This window comes from Caloenas nicobarica, chromosome 8 (assembly GCF_036013445.1).
Source record: "Caloenas nicobarica isolate bCalNic1 chromosome 8, bCalNic1.hap1, whole genome shotgun sequence".
Classification (NCBI taxonomy): domain Eukaryota; kingdom Metazoa; phylum Chordata; class Aves; order Columbiformes; family Columbidae; genus Caloenas; species Caloenas nicobarica.
Genome location: NC_088252.1, coordinates 12988001 through 13011318, shown reverse-complemented (window position 1 = coordinate 13011318; position 23318 = coordinate 12988001). Strand labels below are relative to the sequence as shown.

At 38.5% G+C, this 23318-nt stretch overlaps 1 protein-coding gene across 9 annotated transcripts in view; it reads left to right on the top strand.

Moving 5' to 3' along the window:
• Positions 1–23318, top strand: part of TRIP12 (thyroid hormone receptor interactor 12) — a 79674-nt gene that overhangs the window by 21308 nt on the left and 35048 nt on the right. For 7 of the 9 annotated variants that reach the window (XM_065639575.1, XM_065639574.1, XM_065639576.1 and 4 more), the window contains 5 exons: positions 3976–4122; positions 12405–12527; positions 13462–14258; positions 21738–21843; positions 23092–23228. In XM_065639575.1, the coding sequence (XP_065495647.1) occupies positions 4025–4122; positions 12405–12527; positions 13462–14258; positions 21738–21843; positions 23092–23228 (1261 nt within the window). In that variant the 5' untranslated portion in view covers positions 3976–4024. The remainder of the gene's footprint in view (positions 1–3975; positions 4123–12404; positions 12528–13461; positions 14259–21737; positions 21844–23091; positions 23229–23318) is intronic. The other 2 variants (XM_065639578.1, XM_065639577.1) reach the window with 1 other exon arrangement.

Genomic DNA, 23318 nt, shown 5'->3' with positions numbered 1-23318 from the left:
CGATCAAAACCAAACAAGTTCTGGAGCTTATGCAAGTAGATTAAGGAAGCCGTTTTCTTGCGAAGTGTTCAATTCCATTTTTAACAGGGGTTGTTACTGGTTTGCCTTGTATGCTATTAGTGGCCCTGGAGCCTATTGGGGTACTTAAGTTTACTCATTTTCTTTTCCTCTCTGTAGCCTGCATCACAGTTCAGTATCCTTCAGGAGTGCTTCTGGGTGTTAAGTAAAAGCCAATGCAGGCTTGTTCTGTAGTTGTCTATTTCCTCTGTTTGCTTCAAAGATATGGAAAAGTGTCAGTCATTTCCTGTTGGCTTTTCTGTCAGAAGAAAGGTAAAGGCTTCACTGCAAGTCGACAGGTGTTTTTTGTATCTTGTGTTCCTATGGAACCTCTCCAAGTAATATGTTTCCTATACATTAGCTATAGTGTTTGTAAGAGGTGTGTTAGGTCTGCAGAAATTTGTTCTAGTTGCTTTCCTGTATAGTAACAAATCATAATCAACGGTGTTTACTGAAACTCTAGAATACTATTCAAGATAATAACAGTTATATGCCAGTGCTGTTAGATGTCTTCAGAAGACATGTTGTGGGTTTATTTGAAATGCTGGTTTTTAGTATTCATCTTCAATCTTAAGAGTCTACTTATGAGGAGAGCATCTATGGGTCAGTGCTTTGGTGTCATTACAGCTAGGAATATGGGGTTGTGAAACATTAAAATGGCTTGTTAACAGATAACTTTATGCTAGAAGAGAACTTAAAAATTTCTCAAATTGCAAAGCCTGGAGCATGGAAGTCTGTACAATTGTAGCTTTTCTTATTGTGGATGTGGAGAGAATGCTCAATGTAGTTGAGGAAATGGTCTTACAATGTGACAGGACTGCACTGGCACACTCAGCTCATCTACTGGGTTGTGCATCTCCTTTGAATATAGGGAACCAGAGAGGGGGAACAATAAGCCAAGTGCTGGGAGTGAGGCTTACAGGTGGAGGGACAAGTCTGTATGAGAATAGTTCAGTTTTGGAAAGCTCAGGGCTCTTGTCCTTTTAGCATGTGAGAGACAGTTGTGACCCACTAAAAAAATCTTTCCTATTGGACTAACTGGGCACATGGTATTGTGTGGCTTGCAATGAGACTTAAGTTCATGTTTTGTTGTTAAAGGTCATAGCTGGAGCATGAAGCAGCATTATATTTAAAAGCAAACTGGGAATCATATGGTAACACACTGCACGATAAAAAACACGAAGTTGAGAAGTTTCAATATAGAAATTAACTCTGGACATCATCTTGATTTGACAGATGCCTTACAGGGTAAAACAGCTGCCACTTCATTCTTCTACACAGCTGAAAATATCATGTGTATGACAACACACTGCTGCATAACTCCGAAGCACAGACTACTTAAAGTGTCTGGCTGACCCAGACAGATCAACTTTAAAGTTTCCCTCGACAGCACCAGGATTGCCTGTGTGGTGTTTTCGTGGAGGAGCCCATGTAGTGGCCCTAGGCGGGGAGGCATGTGGCTTACCTAACAGAGCTCTAGAGCGAGCACTGTTCCTTACAGAATAAAACCTGCTGGAATGCACGTTCTTCTTATAGTCAGTATGGGGTGATACAATAGATCTATGGCAACCATTTCATAGTATGACTAATAGTTTGGTGTCACTCCTCAAGTCCAACTTCAGTTGACCTTTCTGCAGGAGAGGACACTGCTTCCCCCTTTCGGAAAATGCACAAACTGTGCTTCCGTGATGATGTTTATGAAGAGGTGGTTTTTTCATTTGGTGTATGAATACAAAGAAATAAAGCGAGAATGCATGACAGCATTTGACAATGCCTGTGATTGACTTCAGCTAGACCCCTTAGATAGTGCTGGAACCTTGTTCAGCCTTCAGCCTGGTTAATGTTCCTGGTCCTGCACCCACGGTGGGCTCTGCACAGAACACTACTGCTTATGCTTGCCTGAGCCTGACTGATTTGGCTGCACCAGCAAGCTGGAACAAATACCAGTTATAGCAGGCTTCTTCTGTTCCATTGTAAGTTTTTTTTGTGCTCTAAAGTATAAGAAGTTGTAGACTGAAAGCGTCATTTGTTACTTTAAAGCTTTAAACCTTTCTGTTAGTGGGAATATTTGCTATGATTAAGTAGTAAGGATAAGAGAAACAATCATGAAGAGGGAAAGCTCAGCTTCTGAGGAGTAGGGTTTACAGCTTTCTCAACTTCCGAGTCAAGACTTCTAGCTATGAGGTTTATTAAACAACTGTATTTTGTGGGATTGTGTATTGTTTGCTCTACTTATATTCTTTAAAGTTTATAAGCATAAGGTAAAAGGAGGTAAAGACAAAGACATGTTAATTATTTTTCTACTTTTGCTGTCTGCTGCTGTGTTGGACCTCTTAGTGGAAAGAATACAAGAACTTGAAAAGATGCTTTTGACTCCTGTGATGTGGGGTGCAATTCTTCTGCCTAATTTGTATTCTTTTTTAATTCCTGGAGCTTATTGAACATATTTTTGGCATGCTAACTGGGAGACTAAATCTGAGCTGGTAGAATCCTGACCACTAACTTCTTATGCTGTGCAGGATTCTTGATTGTATGCGTGTTCCTTTTGGCATGTACTAGGTATTTGAGGTAATGGTTTACGTTATAACAATTTATGTGCCTGGTTTCTTGTGGCCTACAGTAGTTCCCCCTCTGCCCCTTTTGTTTACTTCTGTAGTGTCTTTCAGAGTAGACAGTTACAGTGAAGTATTGTCTGGCTTTACTGACAATTCCAGGTCTTGAGTTATTTTGTTTTATTAGGGGCATTTGAATTTGAACTGAGCCTTAGTTATCTGCAACTATTTCCTGGAAGGTTTCTTGCTTACTGTGCTATAGATATAATAGATACTGAATCAGCATATAGACTATTGTGTTCTTAAACTTTGGTTATTTGTGGATTTTTTCACCTGCAAATACCACAGTGTGTGTGTTTCGTGTGTTATGTTTTGTTGTTGTGTGTGGGTTTTTTTTTTTTTAACGAGATTCCACACAATTGGAAGCAGTGAAACTAGATTTGTTGGTTGTAGTCCTGTTACTATGCCCTGTGTATAGAAATAGAATTTAGCACACGATAACACGATAACAAAAGTTACCTCTCTTTGCTGAGGAGCTAAGTGAGGCTTGATCTTGAAATACCTCTCTTTCTGATGGCTGCAGCTGGGTTTTATGGTAGTCTTCCTTAAATAACTACCAAGAGAGTATCTGTAGACCTCTAGCAGTCACAAAGCAATTCCAAAAGTAGTAATACGAAGCCATCATATTATTTTTTTAATAATTGTGTATGCTCATTAATTCTTCTGTCTCAAATACCTTTTTCCACTAATTAAGCTTGCTTATATAGCTAGGTCACTTTTCCTGAATTACTATGTATGTTTCATTACACAAATGGAAGTTGCAAAAATCTGATTAGAGAAAGAAGCTGTTTTAAAACCACAATAGTTAAGTTACTTCTGTAATCTTGTGGATACTGCTGCTTACTCCTGAAACTGGCTTTGTCATCTCCTAAACTGAGAGTTAAAATCCCAAAATAATGTTGCTCTCTATCAAGCATTGAGTTTTGCTAGTTAGTGTGGTTTTCCTTGATGTCGATAAATACAGATTCTCCTAAATTGCACGTGTCTCGTGTCCTTAAGGTAATCATAGAAGCCTGCCAGAAAACATGCATGGCATCATAGAAAAGTTTGGGTTGGAAGGGACCTTTAAAGGTCACCTGGTCCAACAGGTCCTCTCTGTGCTATATATACTGAAAACTGGTTGCTCTGTTTTAAGGATCTAAATGCTCTTGAGAAGAATCTTGGTCCGTGTGTCCTTTAACTAAAAATTGTCGGGTTTTCCTCTTAAGTTTTTGCTTAAACAATAGTATTTTAAATTTGCCTCTTGAGGCATGGCCGCGAGCCTTTGTGTCATGTGTCTTATGACTGTCTCTCTCTTGTCTTTCAGTGAATGATAGTGTCTAGAAAGGGTATGTCCCTTCAGGAGAGAGGTGCCAATGTCCAACCGGCCTAATAACAATCCAGGGGGGTCACTGCGACGTTCACAGAGGAACACTGCTGGGGCCCAGCCACAAGACGACGCAGTAGGAGGAAGGTATGACTATTATCTCTGAGTGCGTTTTAATGTATAAAAGCAAAATTGATGTGATTTAGAAAATGAAGTTTTCCACCCTACAATCCAAGCACTGAAACTTGCATAGAATCTTTTTGCCTCTGAAATGCTATCTGTACTGTTATTGCATGGGGTGAAAACATAGATAACTCGCTATCATGCATGTTCAGCTAGAATAGCAGTAGTAGATCTATGAGGAAAAAGTGCAATGGAGTTGTATTCTACAAATCACAGGTAGTAACAAATTCCTTCCCCTTCTTCCTTCCCTGATAACAAAAATATCTGGAGGGGTAAACAAGGAGACTCTGTGTGAATCTGGGAAAATCTGTGTCTGTATTAGAGAAGACTGAATAACTGGCACCTTTCTGTTCCCTTCCACTGCATGTTAATCCTGTGCATCTTTTGAGTAATTCAAGAATGAGGTTTATCATCCATTAATATACTTGTACTAGTGAGCAAGTACACCAGCTTGTATTTGTTGTGTAAGTGGTTGCCTCTACAATGCAGAACAAATTAAGATCCTTGAAACTTTTCTATGGGTGCTGACTATAATTATTGCCATGCCCTGTAAGGGGTTAAGAGTCCTCCATCTGAGTGATTGAAGCCTGTATGGATAAATCTTCCTTTAATTTTGTTAAAATATTGGTCTAATGAAGAAAGGTTATAGTATCATGGTAGGCAGCATCTGTCTCTATACTGTTTCCTCAGAGGCTATACTGGTGCAGTTGTTTGAATGTGTATATTTTGGGCTTTGCTTTTTTGCTGTAAGAGTATTAAAATATTTCGGGTCAGTGGCACAAAATAAAAAGTTTTTTACCAGGAAAGAATTGGGCTATAATGTATAATGAAGTGTAGTTGTTACTAGCATGTAGTCTGACTGTGAACAAGGTCACTGTTCAATGAATGAAGGAGGCTAGCTGTTCTTTGAAGGAACCTTGGGGGGAATAATTCAATCTGTAGAATGCAACTTCACTTTTTCTAAACCACTCTCTACTGTACAAATAGAAAAGCAGATGATAAACACAAGACTTCTGTCCTGGGTTTCTGTAGTGTAAGGAGGGGGAAGTTGCTGCCTTATGTAGCTGATTATTTTGCAAGTTAGCATTGTTTTTGGAGAATACTCAATTCTTTAGCTGAGGCATGGTGAACCCTTCATTCCATTCTGTGGTCTCCCTACATCTGAATGGATATTTAAGTTGGATATTGCCCTACCACCTCTTCTTTTACACTGACCTTGACATGAGGTGAATAACCCTCTCCTTAAAATAAAAAACTGGAGGCAAGTTATTTGGGCATGGGGTGGGGTTTTTTTCTTCAGATACCTACAGTGAGTCAGACAAATAGAAGAATTTTAGGGGTAGCACTATTTTCTTATGAGAAAGTTACTTACATGGGTTCTGGTGCATTGTGATCTGTTACTTGTGCTATCACACAATGATTCAAGGTGCAGCTTGTCTTAAAGGACTGGACCTCATCCACCCTTCACCAAATCTGTGTCAGTCATACTTCCACAAACAACAGTGTATTTCGCTCCTGAAGTGTGTTAGACCTTTATGGGAACCAAAGCTCTTTGCTTAAGTAAGGAGGATGGAAGCTTATTATACAATTCTCTTTGAAAATGTGGACTCTGTAGAACAGGACCTTCCCTGCCTTTCCATCTCTGAGCAAGCATCAAAAAACACTTCACAACCAAATAAACCTTCTCTTTTATATTAGTTTTTTTGGGGAGACACTTATCTTATTCCTGTTCTCTTTCTCATACTTGTCATTCATAACTCGAAACTCTTCAATTTCAGCTGTAAAATGGTTTAAATAAAATGAACAAACTGTGAAAAGACCAGTTTCAATGATAGGCTCATGTTGTCCAAATAAGCATGAATTTATGATACATTTATATTTTGAGAGTGTTCTTGTGGAGCAAATCTGTCATCTTAACCTGCTGTGCTTTGGCTGACATCATGGCATGGCCTTGGAGCACGTGAGCTGGAATCTTTTGAATGAAACTGAAGTCCAAGTTGTGCTCTAGGAGAGCAGTTCGTGCATCCTGGTCACTTGTGGTTGTAATCTGGTCTGCTTTGAAGTAGAAATCATTGAAATGCACACATGGTGGACATTGGTCCTTAATGGCAAGTATCCTACTTTAGAAATTTTCCTTCTGTTGGTCTGTACTACTTGTTGATGTAGTTGTACAAATAGTATGAGATTTTATTCAGCCACTTTATTAGATCCATGTGTTTCTTGAAAAACAAAACAAACCCAATACACAAACACAACCCTGAAAATCCCCCACAAAACAAAAACTAGTATTGTACAAGGAATTAAGCATTAATGTGAGCCTGTAGGAGGTTGTTGCTTCATGCCTAAAATTAGCCACAAAGTTTATAAGCAAACTTAAGGGCCACACCTTCTAAAGTGTTGGAGAAGGTTACTTCACTTTGGTCATAGATATGCGATCATAGCCCTTCGAGCAAGGACAAGTTTCAATACTGTCTGAACTTGTGTACTTGATTACATTTCTGCTTTGTATAAATAGCTTTCTAAATGCTGGAAATGTAGCAGCTTTTTTTCTTAAAGCTTTCTTGTGGCTAAGGTGCATGCATTTTCAAAATACAAAACTTGGAGAGTTTGTGCAGTTTGTCGCTCGTACTGTAACTTCGAACTTTGTAAAGTCTGCTAATGTAACATGGGTGGTTGTATAGCATTGGTAGTATAGCCAGAAGGCTTTGTAATAGCTTCCCTTGTGCTCTGATTGGAGTGAACCCTCAAATAGACTTCAGTTGAGGAAGGTGCTAGAAAGGAGAGGCTGGAGAATGATACCACTTCCAAGGTGAAATGCTAATGCATGTTTCTCTGTAGTCTTCAGCCCTTTTGCAGCTTAAAGGTCTTTTAATAAAACTTTACTAGTTTAACCTGCTGAATGGCTACTGTTCACTTGTATGAAGACTTGGGGAATTCCAAACTCCGCTCTGGTCTAGTATGTAAAACATGGCATCTAATACTGGCAGATTTGTCTTAACCTGGAAGCAACAATGCAAACCCGTTTTCCTCTAGAGTGGGCCTATTTGATGTCATCCTAATAACATCAATACTTGCAGTCAAAATGAATGGGGGAAGCCTGTGATGTGTGTTTTGCTGGAGTTTTACCAGCAATTTTGCACTCAACACAGTAACTTGATATGAGCTTTAAGTGTTTGTTGGTTTTTTTTTTTTTTCAGTTACATTTGTTTAAAACAAACAACCAAAACCCCACAAACAACAAAACAAACCAACCCCAAACTAAGAAAACAAACAAAAAATCCAAATGGTGCTAGGCTCATAGACTGTATAGAAAGATTGCTATGGCACAAATTGGAAGTAAGCTTAGCATCTATGAGGTGTGCTTTTGACTCTAAAAGAAGCAAGGGACGTGTGTTTGCAAACAGGTGTATAAACTGGTGAACTGTCCTCCCCTCTGTGTATGCACAGAGCCAAATTGGCCTTGGTGAAGTTAGACTAATGTGATTTTTTTTTTTTTTTTTTTTTTCCCCACTTTCTGTTGTCAGTAGTGATGTTGAAAAAATTTTGTGCTTTGGATGACTCTGGTCTTATGGATATTATAGTTCTTACTGGCTTTACTGCCAGATTGAAAAGTATTCAATGTTATCCTCATAATTTAGAATTACTGTTACCAACGCACCTTCCTAATTGTACAACATGAACCTTTGTCTGAACTATCTCTTCCAGCACTTTCCATTGAAGGGTGACTCTTTGCAGGTTTGTGAGGAAGCAACAATGATACTGAAGCTTCCCTTTGCAGCAGTAAGCCCAAGAGGAGTGGGAAGTAGATGCATCAATGAGAGCACTTTTTCCCTGTATAGTGAAGAATTGTGCCCTTGTGGCTTAAGTTCCCGGTGATGCCGTAGTAGTTACTTTGAATGGGAGCAATTTGGAAGTGATATGGCGAGACACACAATAAGATATTTTCTCAAAGTGGTGCGGTTGCCTGTTCCTTTCAGTTGTGAGCAGTGCTTCAGTATATTGCTACGGAGTAATGGAAGTGGTGCTATATACTAGACCTATTTACTAGTGCTGCAAAAATTTTTAATTTTTTTTTTAGTGGCATGAAATGACAGTGGCACTTATTTTTTTTAATCCACATATTGTCACTATTCTGGAATCTTTAGGAACAGCAGTGTTTGAGTAGGATAGCAATTAGACATAAATGACTGCTATGCTGTTGCAATTGTGTATGAAAGTATGATACTTTATACAAATTTTAAGTTTTCAGAGTATAATATATACATGATCTTGTGCATTTGGGATTGGAGGCTAAGAGATCCTTGTTGGCTGCATAGAGAAAATGGTATAAGCAGAATCTGGAAAACATTTAGCACTGACTTTTTTCAAATACTAAAGCAAAAAAGAATGCTTTTGTCAGTTATACTACTTCTGTTCTGAACAGGTTTTGGTTTTGGACCAGTCTTGGTAATATGTTAACTGTTAACATCTTACTCCGAGACTTGTGTAAAAACTAAATTTAATGTTTGAATTGGTGGGGACAACAGGTGGAGTATTTCTGAGGAGAGAAAAGTAGGGGTTTTTTTACACATCTTATCTCATCCGTGCTATTGCTTTTTTTTTCCCCCTAATCTCACTTTTGACAGAAGTAAAAGGGTGTTTAGTTTTTTAGACTTTGTATTTGGAAGCATTTAATACCTCACTCAGCTGCTGAAGAATATGACTTAGATGAAACACTTTGTTAACTATGTTTAAAAGGTATATTGTGTGTTTTGGTGTTGTGTGGGTTGTGGTGTGTGGGTTTTTTTTTGGTATGTGCACAGAGTAACTCTTTGAGGACAGGTTCTAGTTGGTTCTTTATTATGGTTTTGCGAAGAAAAGGGGAAAGGCTGGCAGTTTCCAGGAGATAGTTTATAGAAACACTGCAAACTAAATGGTGGCTCACTTGTCAACTTCTGTATGTGTGTTACTCTAAACTGAGTGTCTACCTGGGAATTAAAATGTGTAGCAGCAGACAGCTTTGCCCAGTTGAGTGAAGCCTTGGAGTGGGTTATGAAATGGTCTTCAACAACAACAACAAACACAAAGCTCACAAAAACCCTCAAACAAACTAACTAAATGAAAACAACTCTTGAAGGTGCAGCAAGGACTTAGTCTTCCTAAGCTTGCCCCTGCAAATGGAAGTGGAGAAACACAAGCTCATAAATACCTTATGTCTTTTCATCATTAATGAGGAATCTAGCTTCTCAAAATAGTTGTTGCTAGAATATTTGTTGAAATGAAGCTTTTAAATGAATGATACTTCAATCAAAAAGAATAAAGATCTTGTAACTGGCTAAGTTATGAGTTAAAAGCCTTGAATTATGGGCAAAAGTACAGGTAGTTTATGGCCTTTAACAACAATCAAATCTTCCAGCTGCCTATGCACCTTTTATGGCACTTAGTTCTCCAAGCATTACCTTTTTTGTTTCTAGCTCATCAGACTGTTCTGGCTACCTTTGTGTGTAAGTTAACTTTTAACGAGACCTTAAGCAAGCTATTGCAAACTTAATATAAATCGGGGCAATGACACTCGTTAGTTGATGTATGGTTAAAGTTCTTTTAATTTAATCCTGCAGTCTCTCCAAGTTGTCATTCTGCTTGCCATCGTCTAAATTTAGAGAAGGAGAGTTCATGTCATGCTCCTTTTAACTGATAAACACGCTACTGCATGTACGGTTGCTATTGTCTTGTGTACTTTCTATTTGCAACATATGCAAGGTGAATGATTAAACTCAAAGAATGGGAAGTGAGAGCACAGCAGGTCTTTAAAAGTAAAATTAAAAAAAAAAAATCCTCATCAGTTTTGACTCCCCTCTTGTTATGTTTCTAGTGTAGCCTTTCTGCTCTGGCTATGAGTGTTATTTCTACCGATAGTTTGATGGATAAAGACAATAAAGCACATGCAAATAGTCTGCGCAATACAGTATTCACGATCCCCAGGATATGGTTGTAGCTTTACTGGTCCACATAAATTGGACATTAGTATGAAATTGTTTGCAAAATTTCTAAGAACATGAAGGGCTTAAAGGTGGAAGAGGGTAAGCCTGGAACAAGTGGAAGCTCTTCAGTGCATGGCTGAAGTACTTGATATTTTGATGGATTGCTTTAGCCATGTTTGAGTTGAAAAGATCTTCAGTTATTTGTGTTCTGTGAATACTTAGATCACTAAGCTGAATCTGCTTCTAATTAAAGCAAAACAAAAATCTTTAAATGAAAATAACCTTTTAAAATATACTTCAGAATAAATGAACCCTGATCAGTTAGCTTACATAAAAAATGAGATTCCTGCCAAGTGTAAATTATGTAATAACTTCAGTTACTCCCATAATGAAAACATTTCAAGGGGAAAATTAAATTTCACGCCTTAATCTTTTGTTGGGCAAAGGAAAATCCAAACACTAAGGATTAGGTGAAACATTCCCAAGTTTACCTTGATGGAGTTTGCTATTGTGAGCTAAAGATCTGTTTTGTTTTCATTTGCTTTTGATAGTAAAAATGTTTTTTTTTTTTTTTAGTATGAGAAATAAAAACAAATTAGAGTATGGAGAAGATGCTGTTAATTTAATCTTTTCAGACTGTTATGCTCTTAGTAATATGAGCCACAGAACATGTTTTGAATATGTGTTGTCTAGGTGCATTCGTCTGAGTAACCGACTAAATGAGAATACTTCAGAAGAAAACGGAGGAAGGAAGGTTATCAAGAAAAACAGTCATATTACTGAAGTTTTACTGTTTTGACTCTGTAAGCAAATGATGATGTAGTTATCACTTACATGATTAGACTTGGTACTTTTTTCCTACTAAGGTATATGTTTAAGTTTGTGTTGAAATCCTTAAGAGAATAGTGAACCTGTGGTCAATAGCAGGCTTAGCTCTGCCTTTGCTAGTAGATTTCTGCCTGTTGGTTGGAGGAAGCTCTTTTAAAGCCTGTGGAACTCTTCTACCTCTGCCACTTAATCTTTTCACCTAAACTTTGAGTTTGGGGTCGTGGGTTGGGTTTGGGCTCATGGCTTGGAGCAGGACACTTAAATCTGAAATCTACATTTCTCCACTTCCCCTATATGATTCAAAGATGCTTGCGTAGCTCAATTCAAAGGGCTAGATAGTCTAGGTTAATAGCTTATAAGCATATAGTCAGCAGTGCTTTACCTTTGAAATGTTGCTTTTTCTGGCATTAGTACTAGGCTAGTTTGAAGTATCAAAAAGGTTGGTGGTGCTTGGGGTTTCTGTATATGTCGGATATGATCAGTAGAATTTTCCTGGTGAGAGCTGAGTTGGAAGTGTGTTTTGTCCAGGGAAGTACAAGTGAGATGCTTCTTGCCTTAGCAATTCTTTATACTATGCTGTTGTAAATGCTGATGAGCTGTCTCTTCAGAGTCTTGCAGATGGTAATTCTCATTGGTTTTGAAAATAGCAGTGGAATATGTGAAGATGTAACTTAAGACTTAAATTTTATTGATGGTCTTTGTCCTCCAGGCAGAGTTTGTACAATAAACCATTTTATGCAGGCAGCTGAATGCTACTTGAAAGACCTCTTGTAGCTTATCCACAAGAAACTCATTACTTTCTCTGACATGACAGGTTTCCTGTCTCATCTGACTGCCTGCATGGGTAGCATGCATTTCTTCATTCCTCTTACTTCAGCTGTTACCGGACAGCTCTCAATCCTTTGAATTGGTGCATCTGTAGCTAAAAACTGACTGGATTAAGCTTTCCTACCAAGTGGACCTAGTTATGTTCTCATTCTGAGCATTCGATTTTCTTAAGAGCAAAGAGGCAAACTTGTAAACACTCATAACTGGATAAAATCTTAATACATGAAATCTTGAGACTGAGTATATATCTGTTTCTGAGAAGAGGTCTTTGACAGGTGCTCTAGTCTTGTGTCTTACTGTGCTGGCTTAATGCTTAAGTGAATAACTCAGTAATCTTGCACAGCAGAAAAATTTGAATTTATCTGCACAGCTCAGGTGTGAGAAGATGTTTAATTCGTTTAAAATGACTAAATTGTGTGCTTTACAAAACAGTTACACTGGTAGTGATCTGTAACCACACCAGGTGATTCTTTTGAAATATTGCTTTAATGTTAGGGGATGATATGGAAAGGTTTGAAGATGTAAACTAATACTTGTAAATGGTCCAAAAATAAATAATAATTCCACCTACAGGTTTGTGTCTGTATCTTGGAATCCTGATAGCTTTCTGTTTTGACTTTCTGCTGACAGGTCACATTTAGGGCAGGCAAAACATAAGGCACATACCCCTCCTGAGAGTAGAAAATCTATTTCAAAGACACCCAAAGTGCAATCTAATACTACTGAGCAGTCCAAGGGACACTTTTCTAAAAGGTAATTGTGCTTTGTATTTGTTTGTTAACTAGTGTTATCTGCGCTTCACGACTATGTATAATATATCTAGTTATACAGAGTTCTTGTAAGATGTATGACTAATAGATTCAACTAATCTAGGTATTACATTCAGTGGATATATTTTGGTGTTTCACATTCTGTTTGTGTTTTGTTTTTTCTAATTCACCAACTAAGAGCATTCCATCAGTGATGGGGAGGAAACGATTTCTGCATAACTAGTCCTGGAGTACTTGCAAGGTCTTTCTCCCTCTTTCCTGCTTCATGTTGGGGGAAGATTGCCCAAGGAGTTGTGAGCAATGTCCAATATTAATTGAAACATGTAATAATCTGAAGTATGCCTGTGTTCAGGGTAATCATCTTGGCCATGCTTTGTCTGCTCTTCATACACTTCTGCTATATACACAGATTTTGCCATTTTTGTGTGTGATTCATTACCTTAATTTCAAGATTGATGAGAAACTATTCATTAAGGGCTTTTCTTGAACTAGAATCCAGTTAAGACTAGTTATGCATTACTGAACGCTCCTTCTCTCTTGTGGAACTTATATTCTCAGACATTCAGATAATAGCTTCATGGCCTGATTATTTTTTTTTCAATCAGTTTGACATTATCTATTTAAAAAAATTAGGCAGTATAATCTATCCAAGTTACCTCATATCTTCCTCTTTAAAACAGTGTATTGTGCTTTTATTTTGCAATTTATTTTAGTTTTCATGCTAGCAAAGATTTGCAATAGGACTATTCTCATACAAGCATGTGTTTTTTCGTGTTTCCATGTAAACTTAATAATCAGTGTTTCTTACCTGTGGTTTCCTTTATTATTAGAGAATGCTGATATTTATATTGCAAAACTGTTGCAACTGTGAGGTTTCTTGAGTTCAACACTAATGCTGTTCTTGCTTACTTCTACAGAGGCTGTAGTTCATCTGCTCTGTTAATACCACAAGAAGATCCAGAGAGAGTCAATACTTCAGAAAAGCAAAAAACGGGGCAAGTGCCTAAGAAAGACAATTCTCGAGGAGTTAAACGCAGTGCTAGTCCAGATTACCGGAGGACCAATTCTCCTAGCTCTGCTAAAAAACCCAAAGCACTTCAAAATACTGAAACTTCCTTGGAAAGCAGCAAGCCACATACTAAATCGAAGAGAAGACACTTAGACCAAGAACAGCCGAAGTCTACACAATTGCCATCAACAAGCAAGGCTCACACCAGAAAGGGTGGAGCTGTTGGTAGCTCCCGAAGTCAGAAAAGGAAAAGGACAGAGAATCTGTCTTGTATAAAGAGTGGTTCAGCAGTTGAATCAACTGGCGCTGAAGAGAAGTCAGCAAAACTCTCCAAGCTGGCTTCAAAATCGGTGACCTCAGCCAAAGCTGGGTGTAGCACCATCACTGATTCTTCTTCTTCAGCTTCTACATCTTCCTCCTCTTCTGCTGTTGCATCTGCTTCTTCTACTGTTCCTCAGGGTGCCAGAGTGAAACAGGGAAAGGACCAGAATAAGGCTAGGCGTTCCCGTTCTGCATCCAGCCCCAGTCCGAGAAGGAGTAGCAGGGACAAAGAACCAAGTAAAACCAGTGGCTCCTCAAAGTTTGACTGGGCTGCTCGATTCAGCCCAAAAGTCAGTCTCCCTAAAACAAAACTGTCTCTACCAGGCTCTTCCAAGTCTGAGACATCAAAACCTGGACCTTCAGGACTACAGGCTAAGCTAGCAAGTAAGTTGTTCTTTTGTGGAAGAAAAAGCCATGTGTGTTTTAAAATCAAGTCTTTTAAACAAATTCTTCTGTTGTCTTCAGGCTTCTTGGGATCTTCTTAGAGAAATTAACTTTTAGTGTGTTCTGCTGAGATTTTAAGTAAAGTTGTGATTGAAACTATTTACAGCTAAAGCAAGTGTTTTAAGTACAGTCAATGTTCTATAACTTCTCTGTCTTGAAAATTGATTTGAAAAATAAAATATATGCAAAATAGTTGGGTGTTGTGGTAAAACTCATGATTATATTCCTCCAGTCAGATTTGCTTTCTTATTTTTTTTAAGCTTTCTGTCCTGAAGTGAGAATGATAAATGCTAGAAAACAAATAGATGATATGTGGTTTCCTGTTTCAAGCCCACTTTTGTAATTTTTCCTTACTGGGAGAATCTCTGTTACTTTTAAGAACAGTAATCTTTTAAACCTAGTGTATTTAGTGCCTGGGATGTTAGTCACTTTATCTTTTAAATTGTTCCTAAAAAAATACATCCTCTCTCTGGTTCTGAATTTGAATAGCAGGTACTGTTCTTGGACATTGTCACCAAGAACTATAGGCTGTCTTCTCCCAGCAGAGCACCTGCTTGCTAATGTGCAGAAATGCTTGTAGCTCTGCCTTGAGCCAAGTGCTTTTTAAAATACCTTTTTCTGCCTTTTTGTACTATATGATTTACTAAAAGCATGTATTCTGTAAAACTTGATTTAAGCAGTTGGATCACTAAGCTAGCTTAGTGTTGCCTTCCCTAGATGTGACCAGAAGAAGCCTGTCCCACCTGGGGCAGGTCCATAGCCAGTACTAATGCAGGAAATATGTGAAATAAACGAGCAACTGTATCTCTTCCTGTATAATCAAAATAGATTTAATTGACCTAACAGGCTTGTTTTGGATAACTTGCACGACTGGAGTATTGATTCTGCAATGACCTAACCTGGTAGAGGAAGAATGGCATTGGGGAAGGGGAGAATAGTTACTTTCTTTATAGCAAGGTTTTATGTACCTGCTTCATGGTTCAACACTTACTAGGTGATGAATTCCACGGTAAAAACTCTGAATTTGCTCAGGCTGGAGTGAGGGGGAAGTGGATAGGAATTGGGCAAGAGTGGGACTGACCAACAAGTTCTTAGCTAAGTCTATCCTTGTTACAGGCAACTTTTTAGCAAGAAAGAAAAGAAACAGAGAAAGAATTTACCTCCAACGAGTGAACAACAGGAAGGTGAAGCAGGGAGTAATTTGTGACCATTTACAAAACTTAAGTCAGGAGTGAGGAGAAGAAGAATGGGATAGCATAATGTAAGGGGCTGGGGGAGGGTGCTGAGCAGCTTGAAAAACAGCATTGAGAATGTGAGCCTACACTGTCTCACCAAAGAATGTACTGAGAAAGCCAGCTTGACTAGCTTGAGTTCTTCCATGACCTGAAAGTCATGTTTTGCAAAAAGATAAACCAAAGTTGAACTGTGACATTCAAGTATATGTTGCAAAACCAAGCTGGCATGGACTCTAGTGTGTGTATGTATAAAAAGTCACTGGTAAGGGTCACAAAGTATGGTGAGAGACATTTCTAGACTGTAAATATTAGAGGTTAAAGTAACTTTCTTTAGGTGGTGTCCCAATTTGAGGGGGACAGGGGTAAAGTGCCAACAGGTGATACTAAGAAATCTGAAATGTCTAATGCCTCTTTATTTTACTGCAAATTACAGCAAAATTTTATTCTGGTGGTGCTTATATTGAATGCCATTGGTCAGAGTAAGTGATTATACTGAATATCAAAGAGTAAGAACTCAATCTATAGCAGAAGAAAAGTATTGAACTCTATGATATTTTCAAATAGTTTCAGCCTTTCAAATAGCCCGTTAGACCTCTGACAACAGATTGAAGTGATATTGGCATCAATAGTAACTATTGTTAGCTCAGCCCTTTCTTTAAAAAAAAAAAGGAAAATAACTTTCCTGTCATACAGCTTCACTAACTTGAAAATATTGGGGCAAATTTGAAATATTTTAACAAAATCTATGTTTTAGATAATGCTGAGAAGTGTCAAGAAAATAGTAAAAAAAATAAACCTCCAGGGCAGGTTTTTAAGGAAGAATGGGTAAGTTCCACTTTATTTTCTGCAGCAAGCTGATGCCCTTAGAGGATGAGGGAGCAGAAGCAGGTGATTTTTCACACAAATACTAATACTTCTAAAGCTTTATAGAAGAGTAAGGTAAACAGTGATCTAGATTAAATTATTGAGGTGTACACCCCTCTGAATGGAAACATGTCCTTAGGAGTCATAGTAATCTTGTGTAGAAAGCAAAAGCTAAAACTCAGTAGGGTTGTATAGGGGTATAATACAAAACAGGTGTTTGAAGAAGTTTAAAATAGGGCTCATAGAACTAGTGGGAGATAAACAAAAACCAAGCATGCAAACATAACTCTGTAAGAAGCTGCAAAATCTTCAGGAAAATTGATGGGAGTGGTTCTAGGAAGAAAAGTGGAAGCAGAGCAGAGGTGATTCTGGCTAACATACAGTTAGTCATGTCTGTATAAGTGTGGTGCCATTCACTGCTGGGTATGGCAGTTCAGGAACTACAAGAAATTATTAGTAGTTGTGATCTGTCGTACGCAAAACTAGACTGAGCTGGCTTACTCTGCTGAAGAGAAGAATGAGGAGAGGCATGGTTGCCATCCTTGCAGAAGCTTTTCACATATTGGAGAGGAATACCCTGAGGTTTCTTGTCCACTCCTCACTGGATAATTAATAGGTGTTAAATGCAGACAAGGTGACTTTCAGAGTCTTCAGCTACATAGCAGTCTGTAACCGAGCAGTGACATCACTGAATAACAGCTGTAGAATTTGTTGGAAGAATAAAAACAGGCTAGACTAAAGCATTTCACCTTTATTATTATAGCTAAATATTTATTGATGGGGAGGGGGAAAGGGCAAATTTTTTGTTTTGCTCTTTTGATTTGACTATTTTCATGTCCCTTTCAGGCCCTACATTTTGTAGGGTCTTTTAAAATATTGTGAATCAGGTCATTTCACTGATTATGTAACAATATAAAAACAAGCTTAGTTATGTCTCCATTATTAGGGAAATCTCTGCTGCCCATTGTGTAGTGTCCTGTGTCCCTTAACTATGAAGAAGCTGGCAGTGAAGGCTGGGCCAGTGCTGAGAGCAGGGTAACTTAGTGCGGTTGCCCTGATTGAGAAGCCTTTACCTAATACATTAAGATTTGGGGGGCTGGAGATTTTATTGGGAAACACTGAAAAGCCACATGAAGGTGAACAAGGAGTGTGAATGGTATGTAAATCCTGGCTTCAAGGGATTTGGCAGAGGTGAGGGAGAAGAGAATCTGAAAAGAGCTGTGAATTAGTTTATTTGGGGTTGTGTGTGACAGTGCTCTCTGCATGATGGTCATTAGAGCCTTAGAGTTCTGGACTTGGGATTGAGGAAATAAGATGACTAGCTTGGAGATACTTGGTTTAGTTGTGGTGATGGGCTGTGTGAAGCTGTAATCAAGGGCTGGAGGTGTCTGGGTTGGTACTGAGGAAAGGGAATAATGGAGTATTAGAGTGACAGGAGGTTGTCTTGCTTTCCCCTGCTCAGCTGTTTTCACCCTTTGTTGTGGGAGGAGGAGAGCAGCCCAACACAGGAGCCAATCTGAAGTCTAAACTTCCAGTCCTAACAAGTAAATCTCTACTGACAATCTTTCTGAACTGCAAATAAAGGGCTTTCCAGGTTATAGACTGTGATAGTTTGCCTAACTTTGTATTGGCTTAAGTAAAACACTCAGGCTTAAAGTGAATGCAGTACAGCTACATTCAGAACTTTTTTCTTTCATGCAATAAAAAAAATGCCTTTAAAAAAAAAGCTGACCAGTAAACACACTTAAATGTGAAGATGTTCTTAAGGTATTTTTGTATGATTTCTGTTATGCTGCACTGTTTCAGGTTTAGCCTGTTTGGGTCTGTTTTCCTTCAGAGTCATTAAAGTGAGTGTTTAGTATGCAAACAGGGTGATGTCAGGGCATAAGCAATACATATCTGTTTGCCATAAGGAAACTTGTGCCTCTGCTTTAAATCTAAATTTTACATCTGAAGTTTTTGCAGTTGCTGAATAGGAACTGTTTAAACCCGTTTTCTTTTGGTTTGTTGAAAGTCCACCTCTTTATAATTTTTACTAGGTCTCTGAAACAGATCCCTTGATGATGACTCTGTATATTCCTTCATCAGGCAGTCTCAGTCTAATCCCATCTCTCCGAGTGCTGGTTGTGCCCTATTTGCCAGCGCAGGCTCGGGGCTGTTAGCCTGTCTCCTGCAACTCCTATACGTACTGGAGTAACTCTCAGTGGGGAGGCCGTGCTGGCAGTGTGTTAAGGAGGAGATCAAATTTTGATGACAATGTGAGTGAGAGGAAGAAGTCCTCAGTCCTGTGCTGAAGAAATTAGCACTCGGAGGACTCAAAGGCTTTGCAAGAGATGCAGGTGGCAAGATTGGCTTAAGAAGCCTTCTTAAACAACAGACTTTAAGGGCAGAGAGTGACGTTGAACAACAAGAAGGGAACAAGCTCTGAGAACTCTCATTGCTCAGAGCCCCGTCCAGCCAGGAAGCAACCTGATCTAGTTGAAGATGTCCCTCCTCATTTCAGGAGGGAGTGGACTATTCCAACTACCCTGATTCCTTTTCAGACTTGAAATTCATAGAGGGAGGTGGAAGCTCATATGTGTCCTGGTAGATATATCAGAGGTAGAGAAATAAAGAGTTGGGAAAAGAGAAACATGCAAAAAGATCTGACAAGTGGAAGGTTCTTCCTGAGCAGCAGGAGAAAATGAGCTCAACTCTTCTGGGTGCTCAGACTGTGGTTTATTCTGCAGCTCATCCACCAAGTGGTAACTGGATAACTCTTTACATTCTCTAAACCCTCCTACTGAGATGATTCAGTTTAAAGAGATGGCTCAGCTAATTTAATGCCTCTTACGGAAAAGGACAACCCATTTCATAACTTCATTGCTCTACTGCTTTGTAGTATCTGTGCTCATCTGACCCATGTTAAACAAGCTCAGCTCACCAAACTGTCAGAATACTAACGGGACACAAAGATGTGCCCTTTGTGCATCTAGGGCTTGGTTTGGGGACAGTAAGACATGAGTTCGTGTGCCACACTGTTAAAGTGCAGCAAGCTGTTAGGCTGACTCTGCTGTTGTGTGAAAACTTTGCCCTTAGCAGAAATCCTATTTTGATGCAAATTAAGTCAATCTTAGTTCACTTACAGTGGATGTGTGGTATCTCATTGATAGCCTGTTAATAAGTTGATGTGAAATTACTAAGTTTTGGGTCTGACTACTTGAAAATGAGTACTCATAGATTTGAAGTAGTAAGTGGTGTGCTGACATAAAGAATTTAAATGCACATTTTTCCAGTGAACTCCCCTGTAACAGGGTGGTTAACTTACTCTTCTACATGTAAAGCAAAAGTACGTCTCACTTAGAATTTCACTGTACTGTTACAGGTACTGAGTGGCCTACTTTTCCACATGTGTAATATGAAGTCAGAGTGGTAAACCCCTTTTATCTGCGGAGAAATACAGTGCTATACCTAGTGTCAGTTAAAGCATGCATTTTCTATGGTAAAATATAACCAACTATCAGAGGAGGTTTGTTGCATCTGTGCACTTCTAGTACTTGAAGCTTAGATAGCTGTGGCATGGGATCCTGCTACAACTGTGTTAAACTCTTTTGTATCTTTATAACACTCTTCCTCCCCCCTTGGCTGCGTCTTCCTGTATGAAATAGGGCTGGAGTCATTGTGTATTTCTGTTGTAGCAACTTCAACACAAATTCTTGGTTTGAAAGCATATGTAGTAAAAATGCCACTCTGTTTTTTTTGAATATTTGAAAAAGTTACATATTTTGTTCTATATATACAGACTATCTGAAAACTCAAGTTGCTGGCCTGCTTCAGTTCAGTGCTTGGTGGCTGTTAAATACAGAACCTTGTTTTCTTAAGACTGCCAAATTTCTTGAGTCAGTAAGCCAGGGGTGTGGTAAATACACAAATACCAAGTTAACCTTCTGCTGCATGAAACTTAACTGTGCGCAGCATCATGTTCTTGGGTCAAATACAGTATAGTGTCTGAAAAGGCAGACTATTGACCAGGTCAGTAATAGCTCTTCAGATAACTTTCCCTTTTCTGTTAAATATCCAGTCGGAAGCTGCATATTTAGCATTTCATCCCTTAGTACCACAACTCAGCATTCTTGGAATGTTTTAGGATTAAGGAAATAGACAGGAGCCAGTTTGCTAGGCATTGTGCTCGAAGACATTGCATATTTAAATACGTTTTATTTCTGCTTTGTTGCTGGAAGAGGGAGCAGTGATCTTTCTAATATTTTCAAAACTATTTACATCTATTCTAGTGATAGTATGTCTAAATTGAATGTTACGGGGGATCTCTTTATTATTGAGGGGGACAGGACAGAAATGTAAAGCTGGGCCTGATAAGGATTTTTAATTTTTTATATAATTATCACGCTTCTGGTTTGGAAGCTCTTGTAGAATATTTCAGCCTGATGGTAAGCTTGCTCATCATCTGAGAATGTTGTATTGCATGGGGTTTTTGTGTGTTCAAGATTTTCCTGCTTCTGTGGTGGGATGTGTCATCAGAACAATGGCTTCATAACCTAGAGCAAATTAATATCGGTTGGGTCAGACTTCAACAGTGCAAATACTTCTAAACTAAAAGCTGGAGAATTTCTTTTCCAAAGCTGTGAAGATATGCTTGGTATTTGCCTTAAGGAAGACCTTATGATAGTGATAAGGGCTGAAGGGATGTAGCTGGAAAATAGAAACACAAATAATATATATGACAGATCTCAAAACTGGCAGTGCTTGACTGCTGGAGGGGAGCATGATTTTTATTTAAGGCAATTATTCTTAAGCCATACCAAGGTGAATAAAACTGGCTAAAATTTATGATTCAGCTAGTGAAGATGATCAAGTTTATGCTGCACAGATTTACTTAGAGGTGAGGGAAAACATGCAACCACCACTGCCCTCCCTGCCAAAGTAGTTTCTTTAAAGCTAAAGCATATTCATTTAAGTGTTTAGAATACCAACACAGGGAAATAATAAACTTGTATCCCATAATGTGGTATCTGCTTAGCAAGAGAGAGACTTAAAAGCTCCTCTATAACTGTAGTGTGTAGGTTAGGAAAAGGTATCTAGGTAACAGGTTGGAGTTTAGTGTTACTTAAATTAATGAGTGAAAGTAAATATCCGAACCTTTCTTTTTACTGGTATAGCAGTTCAGTGTAAGGTGAGTAAAAGCTGATGTGGGCTTATTGTGGTTCATCTGTAGAAGTTGTTCTACGTAGAAGTTTCCTGTACGCAGATGTTTCATATCTTTGTAGAACCGCTGTGTATTTAAAGACTGATTTACTGTCAATTCTCTTTATGTATTACATAGGTCTAAGAAAATCTACAAAGAAGCGCAGTGAATCACCACCTGCTGAGCTCCCCAGTTTGCGGCGGAGCACACGGCAAAAGACCACGGGCTCCTGTGCTAGCACCAGGTAAAACTTAAGATAATGAAACATGGTTACTGTAGTGGGTTGATATTAATGTCATTTTCATGCATGAAAACTGGCCTGTATCTTATGCTATTGTAGAAGTAGCTATAACTTTTCAGGCCTGCTGGGTTACTTTGTGCACCAGTGTCATGGGCAGCACATAGGATTTGTCACAGACCTTCAATAATCCCTCAGCTGTAGGGGTGGAGCGAAACAAACACCCAGAGCCAATATTACAAATTTAAGTAATCCTTTCCTTAGGGAGATGTTGTTTAAAAAGATACTAAACACTGAGAGAGTATTAAACTACTGTCCATCATGAATAATAAAATAGGTGACTGTTTTGAAAAATAGACTTCATGGTACCATACAGGAGTCTATTTTAATAGTATATGTTGTTGAGCTGAGTCAGATTGTCAGCAGCTGCATCTGAACAATATTACAAACATCTCAGTACTTAATATAACTTCTGATGCAGGGGAAAATTAGCTCTGAATTAATAATTTTAAACACCTGGTAGATTAAATGGGAGGGGAGAGTAAATATATCCTGTGATGCAAAAAGATTTTGTGGTTGCATGTATTCTGAAGCTAGACTTACGAACCTTGAACAAGCTTTATTTTTTTTGATGCCTAAACTACATGTAGTAGTTCCAGCACAACTTCTTTTTGCTCTTCTATGCCATAAAAAAAAAGCTTCTGAAGTCTGATTCTGTTGTGAACGGTGCATTTGAATTTGACTTTATTTTGTAGGCATATTTATGTGCAGTGGTGATGATAGTAGTGTTTAAAAAAGCAAATTTAAAAAGGCTCATGCCCTCAGATGTGCTAACACGGAAAAACCAAGTCGAACATCGGAGTTCTCCTTGTGCTTTCAGTAGTTCAGAACTTCCTTTAAAAAGAGTTACTCTGTCATTGACCTTCTCAAATGTGTATGTGATTTGTAACTAACAGTCACTTTAATCTTGGTCATTTTGACTATTATATTTTAAGACTGTCTTGTCTTGAAGGGTATAATGTAAGGACATACCTGTAATGCGCTAGTATAAACAAATCACCACCATGGTGTGGGGCAAAGATGGTGAAGAAGAGTTGAGTAATTTTGCGAAGGCTGATTCTTAATAAAATCTGTTAGTTTGTGCAACTTTCTGGTAGTGATCTATGTAATTTTTTGTGGTTTTGTGTAGTTTCACGTTAATAAGTCTTTTGTTTTAGTTCATAAGGTCTGAAACTTTGTTTTTTGCATCTTTAGTCGGCGAGGCTCTGGCCTGGGCAAAAGAGGAGCAGCTGAAGCTCGCCGACAGGAGAAGATGGCTGATCCTGACAACAACCAGGATGGAGTTAACTCTTCAGCTGCACGTACAGATGAGGCTCCCCAGGGAGCTGCAGGTAAGAAGAAATTCTAACTGAAACATTTTTAGTATAGTTGCTGATAGAAACTTCTTTGCGCTTAAACAGTTAAATGGATTAAGTTCTGAG